The 23562-nt window shown below is 45.3% G+C and overlaps 1 protein-coding gene across 5 annotated transcripts in view; it reads left to right on the forward strand.

The window, feature by feature from the left end:
• Positions 1–23562, forward strand: part of LOC122467226 (serine/threonine-protein phosphatase 4 regulatory subunit 1-like) — an 82345-nt gene that overhangs the window by 5505 nt on the left and 53278 nt on the right. For 3 of the 5 annotated variants that reach the window (XR_006292863.1, XM_043553602.1, XM_043553604.1), the window contains exon 3: positions 22903–23035. The exons of 1 other annotated variant lie outside the window; for it this stretch is intronic. Coding sequence is in view for 3 of the 4 variants with exons in the window: in XM_043553602.1 (XP_043409537.1) it covers positions 22903–23035 (133 nt within the window). In the remaining variant the exon portion in view is untranslated. Of the gene's footprint in view, positions 1–841; positions 952–22902; positions 23036–23562 lie in introns of all 5 variants that reach the window. One more of the 5 variants, XM_043553603.1, reaches the window with a different exon arrangement.

Below are 23562 nucleotides of genomic sequence, written 5' to 3' on the forward strand. Positions count from 1 at the left end.
CAGGGATCCAGGCAAGGGCAATGGGGTCTCGATGGCGGGGGTGGGTGTGAGAGCAGCAAGTGGGGTCGATAGATAGTTCTGACAGGGGAGAGTCAGCTCAGAGACGGACCCTGTGCCTCCCTCCACCCAGGCTGGGCTGGGCACCTCTCCTCGTCCTCCCTGAACCCTGTGGTGGCATGTAAGCCCAGCATGGCCAGATGTCCGTTCTTGTCCATGAGGGCCTCTCTTCCCCGTCTTGGATCCCCAGGGTCTAGCATGCTGAATGGCAGCACAACAGACCTGCAGAAGTTCACGCTGAATAAGTACACCAGGCATTATGCGAGGGTGGAGTGCGTATTTTCCACCTGACGCACTTTTGAGGCGTGGACAGGAGGTCCCGGGGACACAGTCTGGGAGGCCACCGGAAAGCCCCCTTGTAGGGTTCCGGAGCAGAGTTAGGACTGAAGAGAGTCATTACTGGTGGGTGGAAGCCTGAGCCGAGGAACGGAGCCCCGGGCAGCAGAAGCTTCCGGTAGCGGAGCCCTGGAGAACAAATATCCCAGCGGTAAGAAAGGAGGGGGCCCTTGAATGAAGCCAAGGGTTTGGTTTCTTTGGGTGGTTCCGTTTGGGTCGATCATCTCTGCCACTTGCCACAGAAGGGTCAGGTGAGATGGGGACTGAAGGGCAGCCACGGGCTCTGGTAGTTCGGAGGGTCTACGGTGACCTCAGTGCGAGCTTTTCCAAGGCAGCCTAGGAGCAGAAGCCAGACCAGAATCAGTTGGGAAGGCACGAGGAGTTAAGGCAATGTCACGTTTAGTTCACTAGCTGAGTGGTCACTTATTGACTAGCCCTTGTATTCCAGGCACCGGCTAGCAGTTGGGCACTTTTGGGAATGGTCGCCGTTCTTGTGAGCTCACAGCCCGGCAGGGGGAAAACAGACCCTTTGAAGGAGAAGCAGCTGGAAGGATTGAGGTCAGTTGCTCTTCTTGGATAGAAGAGCCCAGAACACATTTGCATTATTTATATCTACTCTGAAACCCTTAAAAAAAAAAAATATATATATATATAGTATATAGTGTATAGTATATATCATATGTATATCATATGATATATATTATATATGTATAATTTGAATGGCCCAACAATTCTACTTTAAGATATGAACATATTCTTCTCAAAAAGACTTGGTCATAGTAGCACTATTCTTTCTTTTGTCTTAAATTTTTTTTTTTTTCAACGTTTATTTATTTTTGGGACAGAGAGAGACAGAACATGAACGGGGGAGGGGCAGAGACAGAGGGAGACACAGAATCGGAAACAGGCTCCAGGCTCTGAGCCATCAGCCCAGAGCCCGACGCGGGGCTCGAACTCACGGACCGCGAGATCGTGACCTGGCTGAAGTCGGACGCTTAACCGACTGTGCCACCCAGGCGCCCCTCTTTTGTCTTAAATCTTAAGCACTCTTTGTGGTTTCAGAGCCTTGTTAACTTTATCCATAGATTAACACTTTAGATATATTGAATAGGTTAGGGGAAAAAAAGTCATGTAATAATAATTTATTGCCTATGTACTGTTACCTGACATTGTATTATTTACTCTGGATAAATTTTCTTAGTAATTCTAGAACTGATAATTTTTTCTCTCACACTGAAAATTTAAAAATAAAAAATAAAAACAATAAATTATATATATATAATACATATATAATTTATTGTTTTTATTTTTTATTTTTAAATTTTTTATGGAAGTGTAATTAACATAGTGTTATGTTAGTTGTGCACTATAACAATCAACAATTCTATACATTACCGCTCATCATAAGTGTGCTCTTACTAAATTTTTTTTATGTTTATTTTTGAGAGAGAGAGAGAGCGAGAGAGAGAGCGAGAGAGAGCGAGCATGAGCAGGGGAGGGGCAGAGAGAGGGAGACACAGAATCGGAAGCAGGCTCCAGGCTCTGAGCTGTCCGCACAGAGCCCGACGCGGGGCTCGAACTCACGAGCCGTGAGATCATGACCTGAGCCGAAGTCAGATGCTTTATCGACTGAGCCCCTCAGGTGCCCCACAATAAGTGTGCTCTTAATCTCCTTTATCTGTTTCACCCATCAAATAGTAGCACTATTCTCAATAGTCAGAAACGGGAACCCACCCACACATCCATCATGAATACAATCCATCATGGATTATGAATTGTGGTTCCATTCATACAAGGAAAACTAGCTATAATAGTGAATGATCTAGGAGTCTACCTAATAATGTGGATGAACTTCGCAAACATAATAATGAGTGATCGAAGCCAGACACAAAAGGGTACATACTGCACGATGGCATTTATACGAACTACAAGAACAAGCAAAGCTAATGGCATCCGGGCTGTTTGAAAGCCGGAGAGTGGTCATCCTTGGGGTAGGAGAGGAAGTGGAAGGGGGCCGAGGGGCTTTTGGAGGTGCTGGTAAAATTGTTGAGCCGAGCGCTGGTCACCCCGGTGTGTTCAGTTTGTGAAAATCCTTCAAGTGGAACGCTTGCTATTTGTACACTTTTCTATATGGTGTTATGCTTGGATTTTCTAAAAGGCACTGATTTTTAGAATCAAGGTGCAAGGGACAGTATAACCAGGGACTGAGGAGAAGGAGTCCATGAAAAGGGAAAGATGACATACTGACTTTTTTTAAAACAGCTTTTTATTTATTTAAGTCATCTCTACACCCATCCTGGGGCTTGAATTCACCACCCCAAGATCAAGAGTCCCATGTTCTGCTGACTGAGCCAGCCAGGCGCTCCCTAAAGCGAAAGACGACAGAGCAGAAAGAGTGGAAGACTTGTGGGGGTTGGATTGTATGAGACCAGAATAGAGCTTGGTGCGTCCATAGAAGAGTGTGCTTCTTTCCTAGAAGAAGGAGGGCGGCCTTCCTGGCAGCTTGGCCAAGGTGGTCAGTAGAGAAGTGACTTTATGTTGGTCGGCATTGCTTGACGATTTCAAATATTTTGAACAGTAGGAATGTCAAGACCCACGCGCACATACACAAACCCCAAAGGTTGTGGGTTTTGTCTTACGACCTGTTTTCCTTTTCGAATCTGCCTCACATCTGACTGGAGGAGTCACTGCATATTTAAGTAATATCTTTCCATTCAGTAATATTATGTAACGCCTGGCACTCTCCCACCTCCTCTAACTCCATCCCCAACCTGGTGAGTCGGCAGGAAAATGGAGATGTGTAATGTCAGAATGGAGCACATGCTCTGCTTTGAGCTGCAGAGTTCTTTCCTATCAGGTAGCCCGAGTAAATGTTTCCCGTTAACCGTCAATGTAAAAGTCAGAGTCATAAATAATGACAGGTTTTGGAAGCCGTGATTAAAGCCACAAATCAAAGGGGAATTTCCATGTATGCATGGTGCGGAAAGGATGGCTGCTCATGAATTAAGTTGGTCTTTTCGGCCAGCCCATTGCGTAGCGCTAGTAATAACCATCAGTAGCCCTCAAAGATTTGCAATATAAAACATTATGCATTGGTCGGATCTGCTCATACAAGAGCTAATAAATCAGCGTGGGTCTTGTTAGAGAATGGCATTTATATAGAGAAAGTTTGCTCGTGCAACTTGCTGTTGAAATTTAGTTAAGTCAACAAGGACCTGCAGTGTTTGGGGGTCAGTTTCCCCCTAAAAGCCAGTGAAGAATCAAGAGTGTTCTTTCGCTTTTAGATGGGCCAGGTTTGTCTAGTCTAGCTATTAGAAATAGTCCCAATAGAGGAATCGGCGTTGATGAATGAAACCACTTTAAATAACACATTAATGGATGGTTTACTGTGGTTCCTCCCAAAATTGTTTAAGGCCTTACAAAGACTTGGTAATTGTTCATCGAAGAGTGGCTAATGAGACGCTGTATAAAATTATCAATTATGTAAGTTCTACATTACTGCATTCTTTTTTTTTTTTTTTAAGTACAAATTTTGCAAATAAGGCTAAGGTCCTTCTTCACCATCAACCAATAATCTAACATTCTGAGATGGACATAGACAGAGTGGGCCACATCTATCGTGTTCTCCCCACCGATGTCCCCTAGTGCTGTGTCAGAGACAGAATATTGGATTGTATGGATAATTGGGCTGGCCCAGGGTGGCATAGCTCACATAGACTTATAGTGACAGGATGGCATGTTGAATGGGGAATCGTAAATATTGGGAATGCCTGGAGAACGGGTTCTTAATGAAAATGCTTGCCAGGGTAGATGTGCTATAACGTTCTGCCTCCGTCTCTACCTCTGTTCACGTCTGGGCCGATAAAGGGATCTCATTGGGTATGTTTTATTGTGTTTATTTTTTCTCACCTTTCCACTTAAACCCAATTCTAGCGTGCCTGTTCAGTCAGGGCCTGGTGGCTTCCTATGACATCTCTGGCTTCCCCAAACTGGTCAAAGGCAGCAGGCACTCAGCATACTTTCCTCTGTTACGCTCTTCCCTTCATCTGGAATGTTCTTTTTCCCAGATCCTCCCTCTCTTCCCTTATGGTGAATTCCTACTTGCCCTTCAAGGCCCAGCTCGGATAGCACCCTGTCGTAGGGAAGCATCTGCCATCTCACCTTCCGCTTCCAGGCAGAGCTGGCTTCTCTCCTGGCTTGTTTCCGTCGGTATCCTATGGCTCTTGCCATCAGAGTGGGTTATTATGGGTGCGATGCTCTTTGTTCCCTTGGGAGCTTTTCGGGCCCCGGGACCATGTCTTTCTCATCTCTGAATCACCAGTACCCAGTTGAATATTGAATTATGGTTTACCGTTGTCACCTGAAGCTAACCGCCGTGGGGGGAGGAAAACATGTTTGAGGTGGGTTCGCTATTAACATGCTTTCGGTTTTGGTACTAGATCATTTCATCTTCTTCTTAGTGCGAGATGGCCAGTGACATTTCTTTTCTTTCTTTCTATTCGATTATGCGTTCTGTGCTTTGAACCTGTAAAAGCACGTTCACCTAACGTTATACTTAAAACGTTCATTTGTGCTTAGCCTTTCTCAAGACAGATCGGCGTCTCGTGAAGAACGTTGACACACGGGCAAGTGTTCAAGGATCCATTGTGTTTCCACTAGAGCGTGCTCATCTCATTTATTCCATGCCCCAGACTGTTTTAAATGATGAATATACTGGCTGTGTTCATTATTTTTGGTAGATGACCCTTGAGTTAGCATAAAAGAGGATGAATCCTTTTTTCCTCAGAGTTGTAGGTTCCAGAAATCTGTTTTTCTGGTGGAACTTTAAATCAAGGAAGAGATTTTTTTTTTTCTTTCTTTGATTTCGCTACCTAGCATCCGGTTAAAGGATTAGGGATTACGTTATTCTTTGCAAATTGATCGGGACCTCATCGAAGAGAAGCCCATCTCGCCTCGGGTTGTGTGGGCTCAGGGCTACTGCTTCAGAACCACTCTGGTTTGGGTTGGATGGTGGAGGTGAGCTGCATATCTTTTAGCTAGTTAGCTGGGTTTTTTTTTTTTTTTTTAAAGGTTTTTTTTCAACGTTTATTTATTTTTGGGACAGAGAGAGACAGAGCATGAATGGGGAAGGGGCAGAGAGAGAGGGAGACACAGAATCAGAAGCAGGCTCCAGGCTCTGAGCCATCAGCCCAGAGCCCGACGCGGGGCTCGAACTCACGGACCGCGAGATCGTGACCTGGTTGAAGTCAGACGCTTAACCGACTGCGCCACCCAGGCGCCCCAAGTTAGCTGGGTTTTAAAACCGGGACTGTCCCTGCGGAGGACAGGCAGCAGCCACAGCCGCTGACCGGATGGCTGCTGGGATGTTGGCCATACAGTTCAGGGAAGCATGGCGGCACATGGGTGTGCAGGGCGGGTCAGGGTGCTGAGCATTTCATACAGCCCACCCCGCGTATCAAACTACAATCATTCCAAGCCCTTGCCCTAGTAGTCTTTGTTAGCTTTAAATTATCAGTCGTTTTTGGTAGAGGGTCAGTGATGAACTTGCGGGTAGACTTGTGCGTGGCAGAAACTCGGAGAGTGAGCAGGGGTGGGGCGGAGAGGGAGGAAGAGAGGGAATCCCAAGCAGGTTCCACACTGTCAGCATGGAGCCCTGTGGACGGCTCGAACTCAAAACAGTGAGATCGTGACCTGAGCCGAAACCGAGAGTAGGACACTTAACTGACTGACCGCACCCCCCCAGGCGCCCCTGTACCTCATATTTCTAACTTGAAAGCTTGAGATTCCCGGTGTTTGTGGGTGACCTAGACTTGCTGGGTCCGAGAGTCATTGACTACTCAGGATATCACCACTTAGACCTCAGCTCTTGGGTTCCTGTGAACAGTTCACCAGACAATAGGCCCTCTTAGCAGGGCTAGAGATGTAAGCTCTAGAAAATTCTTCGTGAGAGCAGGAGTCATTTTATGAGCTACGGACCTGTCAGGAGGCACAGCAAGCTGGCTTGGCAGATCTTTACCATTCGTTCATTCATTCATTCAGCAACTTAAAAAAATTTTTTTTAATATTTATTTACTTTTGAGAGAGAGAGCGCGAGCAGGGGAGGGACAGAGAGAGGGAGACACAGAATCCGAAGCAGGCTCCAGGCTCCGAGCCGTCAGCACAGAGCCCGGCGCGGGGCTTGAATTCGCGAGCTGTGAGATCACGACCTGAGCCGAAGTCGGACACTCAACTGACGGGGCCACCCCGGGGCCCCTCATTCAGCAACTTTGACTGAGTGCCTACTGTGTACCAGGCATATCAGTGAATCAAAGATTTTCCAGGGGTGTGGGGAGAGGAGTGGACCAGCTGATAAACAGCAGACCTAGGACATAAACATTTTGTGTGTTATAAGGTGATGATTTCTCTGGAAAAATAGGTTGGTAGATCATGGTAAGGTGGGGAATAGGTGAGAGGCTTGCAATTTCAAAATAAAGGTCAGGGAGGACCTCACTGAGTGGACGAAGGGGCAGATTTTGAAGAGCAAAAGAAGGGGCGCCTGGGTGGCTCAGTTGCTTAAACGTCTGACTCTTGATCTTGGCTCAGGGCATGATCTCACAGTTGGTGAGTTCAAGCCCCACGTGGGCTCTGCACTGAGAAGGCGGAGCCTCCTAGGGATTCTCTCTCTCTCTCCCTCTCTCTCTGCCCCTCCCCCACTCTTGCTTGCTCTGTCTCTGTCTCTCAAAAATAAATAAATAAACATTAAAAAAAAGTGTTAAAAAAAAAAAAAGAGAGAGAGGAGGTTATCAGAAAGGACATCTCCGGCCAGGCGGAGGGAACCACCCTGCAGTGCAATGGCCCTTAGCCTGAGAAGGGCCTGGAGTGTTTGGGAAGTAGCTGGGAGCCACGTGGCTGGAGGAGGGGACGGTGAAGGGGAGAGGGAGGAGTGGGAGTGCCCAGAGGGGCAAAGGTGGATCTTTCCTACTGACCCCAGACCCTGCCCTTCGTGGGACCAACCTCTCACCAGGGGCTGTTCAGGTGAGGACACCTGATCCTCTCTTTTACAGTGGTTCTCAAATGGGGGCTGGTGGCAGCGACTGGAGATGTTTGTGATTGTCACAACTTGGGGGAGAAGGTGCTCCTGGCATCTAGCGAGTTGAGGCCAGGAATGTTGCAGGGCATCCTGCAGTGCACGCCCCCCACCCCCCACCTCCGCCACAGAGAGTGAGCGGGTCAGTAGTGCTGAGTGGAGAGATCCTAGGCTAGTGTTATATAGTTTATCAGCTGTTGATTGATTCAGTCTGTCTTGGAAAACTTAATAAAACAAAGAAACACACCAAAACACCACGGAAAGAGGTGATTAATCACAGCCCCTGGTCAGGTGCCTTCACAAGTGACATCGAAGATGATGCTGGCCGTTTTCATTCGCTTTGGGGAAAGGGGATCCGAACCTTGCTTGCATGGACATTTTGGTAAACTCTGGTGCTTTCATGAGATAGGTAAAGGAAAAAACCTAATCTGTCATTTATAGGTAAATAGTAATAATCTCACTGATAATCTCATTAATTCAGACTCCAGTAGGATTTTCTAATTTTGAAAAGGGTCAAGGATGTTATGTTGATCCACAGGAGGGAAAATGTTTACCTAAAAAATTTTCTTTCGGTACTTGGAATAAAAGGCATTATTATTTGCACATGAATGTGATGTTATCAATGGGAATATTTTCCTTAGATTACACTAATCCAGTATTTTTCAGAAGTCAGTCTTTTTTTTTTTTAATGATTATTTGTTTTGAGAGAGAGAGTGGGAGCGAGTGGGGGAGGGGCAGAGAGAGAGGGAGAGAAGGAATCCCAAGCAGGCTCTGTACCGTCAGCGCAGAGCCTGACTCGGAGACTGCTCCCAAGAGCCAGGAGATCATGACCTGAGCCGAAATCAGAGTCAGATGCTCAACCAACTGAGCCACCCAGGAGCCCCCAGAAGTCAGTCATTTCTGTACTGCTTTTCTTATTTTTGCTTTCTCTCTATGCCATTTGTATTTTTCTTTATATCAAATGGCTTATTTTTAAACAAATTTGGAAAACTTGTAGCAGTTGCTCAACATGAAACTTAACCAAAAAATCATAAGATAAAAATAACATGACGTTAAATTCTAGACTGTTGCCTGCACAAGACTCGGAGCGCAAGACCTGTGCTGTATTAAAAAGGAAGGTTCACCAGTTTTAGGGAAGAGTTCAAGGCGTCCGAGCACCAAAAGGAGACTTTGTTGATTTAATGCGAGAATTGAATGGGACTAACTTTCCCACTGTGTGAGTTAGTGATGCTCCATGTACCTTCCCTGTGCCGCACTGGGGGACGCAATGTCCCAAGCTGCCCCTACTCTGTGGCCAGGTGGCCGGCTGGCTTGGGTCAGAGCTGCAGTCGGAGAGTGTGGGACCAACTCGAGGCGCACTGGAGTCCGGTTCTCTGGCTCGGACTGGCTGCCAGCAGCATATTAATGCAGGGCTCCCCAGACCAGCGACTCTCAGATCACTGGGGTCTTTGTTCTGTAGAAGATGGAATCTGTGCCCCTGGTTCTTAAAAATCCCTGTAACTCAGATCTCGTACTATTTCAAATGTGCTTGACACATCTTGACTCCTTCTGCCCTTCCTTACATATTTCCTGTGAATCCCCAATACTTCCTTCTACTATACCCATTGTTAGGATGATTGGATATTTTTGATTAACTCACGTACTTTATATAGAATGTTCGAGTGCCTTCACCTTATTTTAGCAATTGTACGGTGGTTTGTGACCTGCTTTCTCTCCTTTTGAGACTAAGATCTCTCACTTTTGCAAGCAGAAGCGAATGCATGTCCTGGTTGCTTTGTAACTCGGGTTGTGGGGGTGGCTCGCTGCCACGTCTCACGTTTGTCGTTGTGGAAACTAGATTTTCTCCGCTTTCTCAGGGGCTGCTGGACTCCTGAATTGAATCCCGGTAATCAAAGTCTCGGGAGACTGACTTCCACAGAAGCCAGTATTTATTAAGTGTCTGCCGTGTGCCAGGCATTATATGACACAGTCCAGGGCTTTAAAGGGTCCCCAAGTCCCAACTGGGGAGCCAGAGACCGTCTACTTAGAGTTCATAATGCAGCACCTTTATGTAAAGTGGTGAAACCTGACCACTGTATGCTTCCATTCACTACCCTCCTACTTCACATTATAGTTTTTATGATATAGTGTATCTGCAGATGTTATAAATTCCGCAAAAACAAGATTACCGTTTCTGCTTTGTATTGCTCTAGATTATCGTACGTATTTTCGAAGAAATTAAGAAGACGTCTAGTTTTTTAAAAAAACTTACCAACATATTTACCATTTCCAACGTTCTGGATTCCTTTTGGAGATAAAGTTTCCAAGTGATACCGTGTCTCTTCAGTCTGCAGAACACTTCCTTTACCATTTCTTATGGTCTGTGTTGGCTGGCTCTGTTTAAAAGGGTGTGTTAAAAACAATTTGCCCCCCTTTTGTTGTCGTCTGACAGTGGCCCTACCTCGTCATCATTCCCGAAGGGTGTGTCACCAGATGTCTCGTTCTGGGTTGAGAGGTTTTCCTGTGAGTCCTTCACAGATGTGATCTGAACGTTCTCCTGCCCCCACTGCTTCTCGAAGGCGCCAGAGAGCATTCCAGCCCTCCTTCTTTGTGCAGACATAGTGTTCGCTCTTCTCTGCTGTTTTCCAGGGTCAGCAGCAGTCTGACTAGGATGTGTCTAGGTGTGGTTTCTGTGTATTTATCTTCTTGGGGTTTGCTGAGATCCTTGATTCTGTACAGGTACTTCTTTCACCAAATTTGGGGGATTTGCCATTACTTTATCATTCCGTTAAGTCCACTCAGTGAATTTCTCAATTTCAGACAGTACTTCAACTTGAGAATTTTTATTTAATATCTTTTAATAGTCACCACGTCTTTGCTGAGAGTCAGGATCTTTGTAGTCATCACAGGTGTATTTCTTTTATAGCCATAAGCACTTTATAATAGTTACTTTAAAATCCTCGTGTATTTCCAGGGATACCTGGGTGGCTCAGTCAGTTAAGCGTCCCAACTCTTGGTTTTGGCTGAAGTCACGATCTCATGGTTTGTGGGTTTGAGCCCTGCGTGAGGCTCTGTGCTACAGCACGGAGCCTGCCTGGTTCTCTGCCCTTCCTCTGCTCTCTCTCTCCCCTCTCAAAATAAATAAATAAACTTAAAAAAAGTATTTAATAAAGTAAAATAAAATCCTTGTCTATTTCCAACATCTGGGTCCCTTCAGAGTCACTCTGTGATTTTTTTTCTCTTTTAAAAAGGCTAGCTCATGTTTTTCTGTTTCTTTGTTTATTGAGTAATTTTGGATTGTAACCTGGATATTGTGAATATTACATGCTATACGGTCTCTGGATTCTGTTATATGCCTCCAAAGAGTGTAGATTTCTTTGTTTTGTTTCAGGAGGTACCTAACACGAATGAGGTCCCACTGTTAACGGTCTCTCCTGTGGTGGGTAGTATCCCAGATCTCAGTTCAGTTCTCTTAGCTTTAGCTGTGCTGTAGAATTTGCCACAAACATGTATGGTCTAGGGGTCAAGATAGAGTTCAGGCCAAGTTTAATACAGAGGCTTCCCCCTCTGATGTTTTCCTTTCTGAGAATTCCCCCCACTTCCTGCCGCACTTTCTAGTGGCTATGGTTGCCCTGAAGCCTGGAGATAGAAACATAAGCAATATTGGTAATATGATGCGCTCAGTGATTTAATAATAATAATAGCAGCTGATCTTTTCGAAGCGCTTATGTGTTTCAGGTTCTAACTGTATCTGACTGTCTAATGTCATTTAATCTCCACTACAGCAATCATCTGAGGCAGGCATCCATTTTAGGGTAAGGAAACAGAATCAAAGAGGGGAGATTTCTATCCCGAGTTACATACCTTCTAAGAGGCAGCGTGGATTTCATAACCAGGTATTTTAACTCAAGGACTCACACTCTTATTGATTATAAGTAATAAGTAATAGGCCTGTAACATCTTTTCAGTGAGAGATCTGGGGTTTAATTTTTAATCTTTCTTTCTTTTTTTTTTTTTGATGCTTTTCTTTGCCATGGGTGTTCTACAGTATGCATCTACATACGGATTTGTGGGTTTTTGCTCGTTTGTTTTTGAGAGAGCGAGTGAGAGATTGTGAGCAGGGGAGGGGAAGAGGGAGAAGGAGAGAGAGAATCTCAAGCAGGCTCCATGCTCGGTGCTGATGTGGGGCTTGATCTCATGACCATGAGATCATGACCTGAGCCCAAATTAAGAGTTAGATGCTCAACCAACTGAGCCACCCAGGTGCCCCAGTATGGATCTGTTATTAATCATTCAGTTCAGGATTTGTACGTCTTCAAATTGAATCTTCATTTTTTTTCCATTCTGGAAAATTGTTTGCCATTATCTCTTTGAATATTGCCTCTTCCTATTTTCATTAATCCCTCTTTCTGGAATTCTTATTGGACTTATCTTAGATGTTAGCTTTCCATTCTTCATGTGCCTTAATTGCCGTTCCAGATTTTCCAATTCCCTTTTTCTCTGTGCAGTGTTCTGGGTGATTTGTCAGATCAATCTTCCAGCTCACTAACTCTCTCTTGAGCTGTGTCTAAACTGCTATTTAAGCCAGCTGTTGAATTTTTAATTAAATTGTCTCTATTTTTCATTTCTACATGGTTCTTTTTCAAATGTGCCTTTTCTTCCCACCCTTGCGCATCTTTTTTTTTTTTTCATGTTGATGTGTAGATTTTAAATCCTATAGTCTATTGTACATTTTTCTAATATTTCGAATCTTGGGGGTGCAGATTCCCATTTGTTGTATCTGCGAAGTCTTTGTCTTGAAGACTTGTAGCCATATACAGTTTGAAATTTTTTCTCGCCTATTTATCTTCAGCAGGGATTGTTTTGTGAAATTGCGTGCTTATTGGATTGTGAACGGCTCTTTAGAGCAGCTTCTTGTTCACTTTTGCCGGGATGCCTAGAACTGGAGTTCTCTGGACAGCGATCCTCTCGTAGCTCAGGGCAGGGCTCCTTCCCTCTGCAGGGGTGTGAGTTGACTCTGCGCTCATAGGCCACGTAGGCCTGTGGTTTGATTTCTCACGAGTGACTACGCCTCTCTCCACTCCCACCCTAACTGTAGTCCCTTTCCTCAACTGTCTTATATGGGGGCTTGGTTTCGAATTCACTACCCATATCTTTTATCCCCATGTGGGCTTCAGAAGTCTTAGTGCCTGGGGCCCCTGGGGGTCTCAGTCGGTTGAGCCTCCGACTTCGGCTCAGGTCATGATCTCACGGTTTGTGGGTTTGAGCCCCACGTTGGGTTCTGCGCTGACAGCTCAGAGCCTGGACCCTGCTTCAGATTCTGTCTCCCTCTCTCTGCCCCCCCCCCCCCCATTCATGCTCCGTCTCTCTCTGTCTCAAAAATAAATAAACATTAAAATAATAATAATAATAATAAAAAAGAGTCTTAGTGCCTAAGACCTGTGTCTAGGTCTTAAATGTTGATCCTGGGGTGTCAACTTAGGCTAATTGCTCTCACTTTTCTATCTTCCTTTCTAGCGTTGAGGATGTCCTTTCTGCCTTCTTTCCTGCCTTCCTGCATTTTAAAATATCTACATTTCTGTATTTTCTACTTTTTATTTTTATTTTTTTGTGGTGGGAAGGGGTTCCTTTCTCTTCAGCCCACCGTAAGTTGTCGGAAATCCCAGTAACGGGGGTTTGAATGGAGTTGTCAGAGCCTCTGCTCCTATGGTAATCTGTGCTGGGTTAAGTTGGTAATAATGGGGATGGAGAAAGGGGACTGGGGTCAGAATAGAAATCAAAATGTCAGGGGGCGCTTGGGTGGCTCAGTCGGTTAAGTGTCTGACTTCAGCTGCCGTCATGGTCTCCCAGTTTGTGGGTTTGAGCCCTGTGTCGGGCTGTCTGCTGCGTGAGTAGCCCACTTTGGATCCTCTGTCTTCCTCTCTGTGCGCCTCCCCTGTGTTCTCTCTCTCTTTCTCTCAAAAATAAGTAAACATTTAAAAAAAAAAAAAAGAAATCAAAATATCAGTTTATTACTTTCTAGAAGGAGGTGAATATTTGCCCAGAAGGCTAAGGTATTGTGGTGGATAGATCAGTACCTCCCCACTGGACAAAGTCTAGAATAGGAACTGGACAGTGCTTTTTTCTTTTTTTTTTTTTTTTCCACACCGTTCAGGGGCAGATAGCACCCTACTGACAAATATGAACACCCTGGCAATTTCGAGATGCGTTCCTGCATGCCTTTATTTTTTTATTATTTAAAAAATTTTTTTTTTTAACATTTATTCATTTTTGAGACAGAGAGAGACAGAGCATGAACGGGGGAAGGTCAGAGAGAGAGGGAGACACAGAATCCGAAACAGGCTCCAGGCTCTGAGCTGTCAGCACAGAGCCCGACGCGGGGCTCGAACTCACAGACCGCGAGATCATGACCTGAGCCGAAGTCGGACGTCCAACCGACTGAGCCACCCAGGCGCCCCCCTGCATGCCTTTAATATGAATTGAAGTTTTACCTGAAGACCACACAGCTCCCTGTGGTCTCATAAGTACTGTGCATTCTCTGGATCTGAATCGGAGTTCTCAAGGAGATTAAGATCTCAAGCTCACTTCATAAATATAGAATCAGAGCAAAGGAAGTTAGATACTCTTAAGAATTCTTTTAATCACTGTGCTGCCAGCAACCTGCCAGGTAGTTTCACGCTAGCCTTCGTAAGGTGGGCTTGGGAAGAGTAGAAGAATGGCCAGTCTCTGCTCCTCTTCCCTCCCTTCCTCCCTCTCTCCTTCCCTTTCTTCCTTCCTCCCTTTTCTCTTTTGCTTTTTTCCACCTTTACTGAAGTATAATTTATATATAATAATATTCACTGAAGGTTAATTTGTTAAAATGAATCTTACCAAGTATGTACTGTTGTGTGACCACAACCACAACCAGGAAATAAAACATTTCCTGCACCTGCCGGAAGTCATGTCATGGCCACTCGCCGTCACACCTTTCCCCACCCCTGACCCCAGACGACCACTGATCTGCTATATAATACTATGGTTTTGTCCTTCCTAGAATTTCATATTAGCAGGATCCTGCAGAATGAAGTTGTATGTGTCTGGCTTCTTTCGGTTGATATGATGCTCTTGAGATGCATCTATATTGTTGCATATAAGCGGCTCATTCCTTTTTGTTATTGAGAAGTATTCCTTTGTATGGGTATACTACAACTTGTTTATCCACTTTGTGGATAGATATTTTGGTTATTTCCAGTCTTGGGCTGTTTTGAATAAAGCTGCTGTGAACGCACAAATACAAGTCTTAGCATAAATATACATGTGTTTTCATTTCTCCTCTGCAGGCACTGGGGAGTGGGATTGTGGTTAAGTGTATATTTCTTTTTTGAAGCAACTGCCAAACCATTTTAGTAGCTGTACCATTTTGCATTTTCACCAGCAATGAATGAGATCCACTTGCTGCTTGCAACACGTTTAATACAGTTTAAAATTTTTTCTTAGCCTTCCTAGTGGGTGGGTAGTATTTCACTGTGCTTTTAATTGACATTTCCATGATTACTAATGATTACTAATGATGTTGAACATCTTTTCCCGTGCTTAGCTGTCATTTGGGTATCTTCTGTGGTGACATGTCTGTTCAGTTTTTGGTCCCCCCCCTGCCCCCATTTTAAAGATTGAGCTCCAAGTGTTCTTTATGTCTTCCAGATACAGATTCTTTATCAGATGTGTGTTTTACACGTATTTTCTTCCCAGTCTGTGGCTCAGTATTCCATTTTCTTTCCTTTTTTTTTTTTTTTTTAAATGTTTTTATTTATTTTTGAGACAGAGAGAGACAGAACATGAGCAGGGGAGGGGCAGAGAGAGAGGGAGACACAGAATCCGAAGCAGGCTCTAGGGCCTGAGCCATCAGCACAGAGCCCGATGCGGGGGCTCGAACTCACGAACCGTGAGATCATGACCTGAGCCAAAGTCAGATGCCCAACAGACTGAGCCACCCAGGCGCCCCTCTTTTTTTTTTTTTTTTAAGGTACTATTTTTAAGTAATCTTTACACCCAGAGTGGCTCTTGAGCCCACAACCCTGAGCTCAAAAGCCACATGTTCCACCAATTGAGCCAGCCAGGTGTTCCAACTGGTGTTCCATTTTGTTACCAATGTTGTTTGAAGAGCAAAAGTTCTCCATTTGATCAAGTTGAATTCATCAGTATCTCTTTTCATGGCACATGCTTTTTGCACCACTCTAGGAAATGTTTGCCTAACTAAAGAGCACAAAGGTTTTTCTGTGTCTTCTTCTAGAAGTTTTATCATTTTATGTTTTTTATGTCCATGATCTATTTTGAGTTAATTATTTTTTGTGGTGTAAGAACAAAGGACATTTTCCCTCACGTGTTTATTCAGTTATTCTAGCTCTGTTTGCTGAATTAAATTACCTCGACACCTTTGTGAAAAATGCATTGGGCTTAGATTTGCAGATCTATTTGTAGGTTCTGTCTTATGTTCTGTTAACCTGTATGTTACCCTGAAGCCAATATCACAGTATCATGATACTAAATCTTGAGGTTTGGAATTGTGAGTTAAAATTTTTTTAAAATTATTTTTGAGAGAGAGAGAGAGAGAGAGAGAGACAGCATGAGAGGGGAAGGGGCAGAGAGAGAGAGAGGGAGACACAGAATCCGAGGCAGGCTCCAGGCTCTGAGCTCTCAGCATGACCTCAGCCGAAGTTGGACGCTCAACTGACTGAGCCACTCAGGCACCCGGTGTTTTCTTTTCTTTGTCAAAATTGCTTTGACTATTCTCAGTCCTTTGCATTTCTGTATAAATTTAGAATCAGCTTATTGATTTCTGCAAATTGATTGGGATAACATTGAATTTATAGGTAAATTTGGCAAGATTGACATCTTAGCAATATTGAATCCATAAAATGGATTCAGTCCAATACAGATCCATGAAAATGGTATAACTCTATTTTTAAAAAAGACGATTTTTGAGAGCTATTTTAGGGTCACAGCAAAATTGAAGGAAGGTACAGAGATTTTCCTTACACCCCTGCCCCCCTAACATGCGCAGCCTCCTGCAGTCTTGCAAAACTCACCTATTAGTTCTGGTGGTTTCTTTGTAATCTCATTAGACTCTTCTGCTTGGACAATCATGCTTGTGAACAAAGACAGTTTTACTTTTCCTTTCACTTTCCAATCTGTATGTTCTATTTGATTTTCTTGCCTTATTGCTATTTCACTTCTACATATGCTATGAACTCAGTAATACGTTGTTATTATTTTTGTTTTAAGGCGTTTTTAAGAGACTTTATAGAATGAGAAGACAGTGGTTGTTTGTATTGACCCACACATACACCATCCTTGAGCCTCTTCTATTTGAGTAGCTTCGGATTTCCATCTTGGTATCATTTTCTTCTGTTTGAAGAACTGCCTTTCACATTTCTCATAGCACATGTGTGCTCGTGATGAATTTGTTCCACTTCTGTTTGTTTGAAAAAGTCTGTTTCCCCTTAAAATTTGAAAGAGATTTCTTCAAGAGTTCTGACTAGTGTTTTTTCTTTCAGCCTTCTAAAGACACCTTTCATCTTCTTTTTCCTTAATGATATTTGACATGAAGTCTATAATCTCTTTCCTTTTTAACATGTTTTTAGTTTTGAGAGAGAGAGAACAGGGGAGGGGCAGAGAGAAAGGGAAACAGAAGTGGGTTCCATGCTGACAGCAGTGAGCCCCATGCATAAACCCACGAACTGTGAGATCATGACCTGAGCCAAAATTGGATGCTCAATCGACTGAGCCACCCAGGTGCCCTTATAATCTCTTTTTTAATGTAATCTGTATTTTTTTTTTCTGACTGCTTTTTTAGATTTTTTTTTCTTGATCACTAAGTTTTAGCAATTGATTATGTTGTATCTCAGTGTGTGATATTTTATTATGTGTAATTTTGGGGGGTTCAGTTTTTTGAATCTTTAAGCTTACAGTTTTTATCAAATTTAAAATTTTTCAACCATTCTTCTTCTAAAATTTTTAATGTTTTCTCCATCTCTGTCTTTTTTTTTTTTTCCTCTCTTTTTCTGGGACTCCAGTTATACAAAAGTTATGGTGCTTGATAATGTCTCCTAGTAACTGATGCTTTGTGTGTTTTTTTTTTCCTATTTTTTTCTTTTTGTGCTGCAGTTTGGATAGTTTCTTTTGTTTTAATTTTTTTTTTCTGATGTTTGTTTTTGAGAGAGAGAGACAGAGTGTGAGTAGGGGAGGGGCAGAGAGAGAGGGAGACACGGAATCTGGAGCAGGCTCCAGGCTCTGAGCTGTCAACACAGAGCCTGACATGGGGCTTGAACTCACGAACTGCAAGATCATGACCTGAGCTGAAGCTGGACGCTTAACCAACTGAGCCACCCAGGCGCCCCAGTTTGGATAGTTTCTATTGCTGTATCTTCAAGTTCTCTGAATTTTTTTTTTTTTTTTTTTTTTTTTTTTAGTTCTCTAATCTGTTCATTTCTTTCAGTTTATGTTTTGATTCATTTATTGTGTTTTTCATCTCTTGAATGAATTTACACTGGGGTCTTTTTTTAATTTCTATTTTTCTCATCAACATTTTTTTCATGGAATATATGGCATATTCTTTTTTTTTTTTTTTAATGTTTATTTATTTTGGGAGAGAAAGAGAGAGAATGCGTGAGTGGGGGAGGGGCAAAGAGAGACAATCCCAAGCAAGCTCTGCACTGATAGCACAGAGCCTGACGAGGGGCTCCATTCCAGGAACCGTGAGATCATGGCCTGAGCTGAAATCACGGATGCTCAATCAGCTGAACCACCCTGGAGCCCCTATGGCACATTCTTTTAATTGCTGTTTAAAGATAATTTTCTATTCTATCATCTCTGACATTTTGGGGGGATTTTTTTCTACATTATTCCTGATCGTGGTCATATTATTTGACTTCTTTTCATGCGTGGTAATATTCGACTGGATGCCAGACATTAGGAATTTGGGGTTGTTAGCTGTTAGATTTCACAGTACAAATTGTATGAATCCAGTAATGCTGGATTTTGTTATGGTGTGCAGTGAACTTTCCTGGATTGTGCTTGATTCTGTTGAGGCTTGATGTAAGTTCTATTGGGGTGGGTCTAGAGCGGGCGTTAGTCTAGAGCAATTTGGCCCTACTGCTAAGACAACGCCGTGTTACAGGTCTTTCTCCTCTGGCTGGTGGGAACAGACTGCTATTCCCTGCACGTCAGTGCCGGGAAGGACCCGCTGGCTCCTTTCTTGTTTCCTCCCGAGTCTCGGTAGTTCTCTATCACGTGTGCATGGCTCAGTACACAGTGGAAGCTTCCAGAGGCTACTGGGCTGGCCGCTGCCACTCCCTCCTTTGCAAACTCCGTCCTCTTTGGCCTCCTCACATTTCCTTCTCCACAGCTGGGACTCTGGGCGATCGGAGGCTGCTGTCTCAGGGGTTCCTTATTTGCGTCCCTTGTCTGAGGGCTCCGGTCCTGCGCTACCGGTTGTCTAGGGCCTGAAGACTGGTTTCATGGACGGTTTTCTAGCTTTCTAGATGTGTAAAACGTGAGGCTTTTCTACCATCTTGGCCGGAAACGGAAGTCTTTGACTTTCCTTCAGTTACCTCGGAGACCATAACCCTTCCCTCCGGCCTCGGTGTTCTTTGATTCCTTTAGCCTCACCTGAGTAGACTTGCTGCTCATCTCCTGAAAGAGCACTGGTCTGGAACACAGAACATTTAGGCTCTAGGAATCCCAGCTCTGCCGCTGGCTTTGGGGGTGCGCCTCTTTAGTGGTCTCTAAAATGAGGGAGTTTATCGAGGCATGCTGTAAGGTTCCTTCTTCTTTACGAGTCTGTACGAGAACACCCATTTGTTTGAGCATTTGTTTTTCTTTATTTAAGTTTCTTTTGGTGGTATCATTCCTCATTTCACTACTTTTCATTGAGTACCTATTACTTGGCAGGTACTATACTGGGCACTGGGGTCACAGCGCCTCCACGGAGCTCGGAGACGAACTCAAGACAGTCACAAAGCCCGATGCTGCCACTGTCATGGGGAGTGTTAGGACAGGCGAGTCCCCAGCTCCGCGAGAGGCTATATGCAGAGGCGGGGCCTTCTCCCGCGTCCCCGTCCCCGAGGGGGACCTCAGCTGGGGTGGGGCTAGGGGGTAAGAAGCGACAGCGTCCCAGGCAGTGGAAACAACATGTAGAAAATCACTGAGGTGAAGGACTTTGGTGCATTGGAAGGTCACCGTGCCTGAAGCCCAGACAGGGACGTGGGAGGAATTTCTTCGAAAATTAAAATGTAGGTTTCCTCTCTGGCAGTACAGGATAGTGCTGTGTCTGGAGTCTGACTGTGTTTTGTGTGTGTGTGTGTGTGTATGTGTGTGTGTTTAATTTTAGAGAGAGCACATGAGTGTGATTGGGGGAGGGGCAGAGAGAAAGAGGGAGAATGAGAAAGAATCCCAAGCAGTGCGGAGCCTGACGGGCCTCAATCCCACGACCCTGGGATCATGACCTGAGCTGAAATCAAGAATGGGACACTGGAGGGGCACCTGGGTGGCTCCGTCGGTTGAGCTCCCGACTTCGGCTCAGGTCACGCTCTCACAGTTTGTGGATTCGAGCCCCGCGTCGGGCTCTGTGCTGACAGCTCGGAGCCTGGAGCCTGTGTCTCCCTCTCTCTCTGCCCCTCTCCTCCCCTGCTCATGCTCTGTCTCTCTCTGTCTCAAAAAGAAATAAACGTTAAAAAAAAATTTTTAAAAATGGGACGCTGGACTCACTGAGCCCCCCAGGCGCCCCGCAGAGTCCGACTGTTCGGTTCTCATTCTCACTCTGCTCCTCTCTGGCTGTGTGGCCTTTCCAGCTGTCTCGGATCCTCTCAGCCTCAGCTCCCTTAACAGAAACATGGGGATAGTGCGGTTGTCAGGATTTGATGAACCGCCGCTATCTGTGAAGCTCTTAGCACAGTTCCTGGCCTATAGGAAGATCGATGAAGATTAGTTATCACCCCGTAGTTTATGGTTTATGGCTTTTATTTCCATGTATATAGTTAGTATAATGTTATATAGTTAATATAATAGAATCATTAATATTCCCTGATAACAGTTATTCTTCGTGGAACTAATTGCTAAGTTCTTTAGTTTGCGGATAGAGTTTTTTTGAAGAGTGCCTCTTAACCCACCAAGTACATAGGTGGGTCTCAGGGGATCTTTTGAAACCCTTGATTCTTTAGGAAAAGTTCTGAGTGTGTATGTCTGTGGGCGTCATCCAGTTCCAAAGCTCTCTGTGAGCCCAAACATTTAGACACCTCAGCTTTATTTATTTTTTTTAATGTTTATTTTTGAGAGACAGAGAGAGACAGAGCGCGAGCGGGGAAGGGGCAGAGAGAGGGAGAGAAAGAATCTGAAGCAGGCTCTGGGCTCTGAGCCCGACGCGGGGCTTGAACTCACGAACTGCAAGATCGTGACCTGAGCTGAAGTCAGACGCTCAACCGACTGAGCCACCCAGGCGCCCCAAGACACGTCGGCTTTTTAAACTTCATGTTTTTAAAGTCCCCTGCAGGCTAGGTTCACGCTGCTTTGTAAATGTCTGTGGGTTGGAGGCTGTGTGTTCCTCATGGGCCCTGAAACGCACTGAAAATAGCTCCTACAAAGTGACTGTGGTCGGGGGTGAGGTGGGGGCTTGGCTGTGACTCAGTGGGGACCCATTCCTCCCTGGCAGGGATCCTGCAAGAAATGATGTATTTGAGTGCGTCACACATAGTTTTTCTACAGACGTATACTTCTTGATTAAAATTCTCTGGGTAACTGTTACACAATGTAAATTTTTAATAAGCTCTAATTACTAGCCTAAAAGAATTTGTGGAGGGAAAATGTGGTTAGTGTTTCAAAGTAAACACCTAGGCACAAACGTGTCATTTCTTATTTTAAACCCTTATCAGTTACTGCCTAAATCAGCTGGTTTTCCTCTCTGCCAGGTAGGAAGCCTCTGCTTTTTTGCGTGAGTAGCGTTTCCTGTTCAGCTATTTCCGTGCAGGGGACAGTAGGGAAGCGTTTATGCCCCTGATGCGCGGGTGGGGAAAGGGTGGTGGCCACCGTCGAGGTTGGCCAGGCCGTGCGGGGCCAGATCTGCGGGGCTTGACATGCCCAGTCTCCCTTGTTTTAGCATCCTGAGAGCGCATTTTTACATCGTCCCTCACATAAGAGCACGGAGGTGGAGACAGGTTAAATCACTTAACGTGGGCACGCAGCTAGTGAGTTGCGGTCAGGGGATTCACTTCATTTCAGGGACGTTCGGTTCCAGTGCCCATGAGCTCGGCCGCGCTTCCCCACTGCACCGGAGGGAGGGTTGCCTGCCGTCCCCTGGGGAGGCGGGGAAGAGCTGGCTTCATGGGGAAGAGCCGGTGTGGCAGCGGGCTCGTTCGTGTTTGGCCAGGGTGAGTTGGAGGAAGCCGTTAGACATCCACGTGGAGGGCTCCGCTTGGGTGTCGCCACGTGGTTTGATGGGAATCCGTGTCACGGAGTGTGTGAGCTGTGCGACAAGCACGTTAAGGGCAAGACAAGACACGGGGCGGACTTTCTTCCCGATTCTTGGTTGCGAGGTCAAACTCACCTGTTTTCCTTTCTTTCTTTTTTTTTTTTTAAATATTTTTAAAAATGTTTATTTTTTATTTTATTTTTTTTTTAATTTTATTTTTTTTTCAACGTTTATTTATTTTTTGGGGGACAGAGAGAGACAGAGCATGAACGGGGGAGGGGCAGAGAGAGAGGGAGACACAGAATCGGAAACAGGCTCCAGGCTCTGAGCCATCAGCCCAGAGCCCGACGCGGGGCTCGAACTCCCGGACCGCGAGATCGTGACCTCGCTGAAGTCAGACGCTTAACCGACTGCGCCACCCAGGCGCCCCCAAAAAATGTTTATTTATTTTTAAGAGAGAGACACACACAGAGCGCGAGCAGGGGAGGGCCAGAGAGAGGGAGACACAGAATCCGAAGCAGGCTCCAGGCTCCCAGGTATCGGCACGGAGCCCGACGCGAGGTTCGAACTCGCAAACCGCGAGATCATGACCCGAGCCGAAGTCGGCCCCTTAACCAACTGAGCCACCCAGGCGCCCGCCCCCCCCCCCCCCCATGTTTTTCTTTTGACCATTTGACACTTGTTTGCATAGCACTTCACGGACATTTCTGCCAGGGCTCGGCCAGCTGCTTCGTTCCCTCGCTTCTGAGTTCCCCGGTAGAGGAGAGGTTCCCATCGTGTTGATGAGAGGTGACTCACAAGTCAGGTCGACAGCACTGAAAGAAAGGCACTTAGCTTTTCTTTATGACTCTGGTCCGGTCACCCTTCTCTTGCGTTATAACCTACCCACTTCATTTTAGAGGAGTCGGTCAAGTTCTCAAGACCCCCACGGGAAAGGGTGTCAAGGTAGAAGGTTTGCTGCAAGGACCTGCTTTTGCTCAGGTGTGACCTGATGAGTGTGGCTTTGTCCCCTCTTCCCCTTTAGATGGATTTGAAGACTACGGCCCGGGTCGTGACAGCATGAGGCTAACGGCCTTTCTGGACGTTCCAGGCCAGGGTAACCTGCCTCCCCTCGCTCGCCTGGAAAAGTATGCTTTCAGTGAGAACGTCTTCAACCGGTGAGCTCGCCAGTCCTTCCCACGCTCGCAGCCCTCTGTTGGGTCTGGTTTGAGCTGACAACAGTGGCCGTTTCTCTGTGACGGCTCTGAGGACTCTCGTGGATGAGGTGGAACGCAGGCTGTTCCCAGGGTGCCGGGATCCTGTCTGAATGGCGCCATTTGATGAGATTTTTCTGTTACTCTTGTGACCGTTCTGCTGATCACCTGGCACAAGCCAGGAATAAAATGGTGACGCAGTTTCCTAGTGTTTAGATAGGATTGCTGACCGGCTTTCTTTCCACCTGTGCAATTCGCAGAAAAGTAAAATGCGTCCCCATAATTGAGGAGCATCCGTTGGGAGCATGGCTCTCTTGTTTTGATTTTTGACCGGAACTTTCCTGCAGATTGTCCCAATGTGATGTCACTCCTTGGGGTGCTGGCGGGACTCTTCTCCAGCCTCAGACCACGCCTCTTTGACAGACGACCTTGACTGTTATTTCCTAAAGAAGTAAGAAACTAAGGCACCTCTTTTCACCTTACAATCTGCC

This window comes from Prionailurus bengalensis, chromosome A3, assembly GCF_016509475.1.
Source record: "Prionailurus bengalensis isolate Pbe53 chromosome A3, Fcat_Pben_1.1_paternal_pri, whole genome shotgun sequence".
Classification (NCBI taxonomy): Eukaryota; Metazoa; Chordata; class Mammalia; order Carnivora; family Felidae; genus Prionailurus; species Prionailurus bengalensis.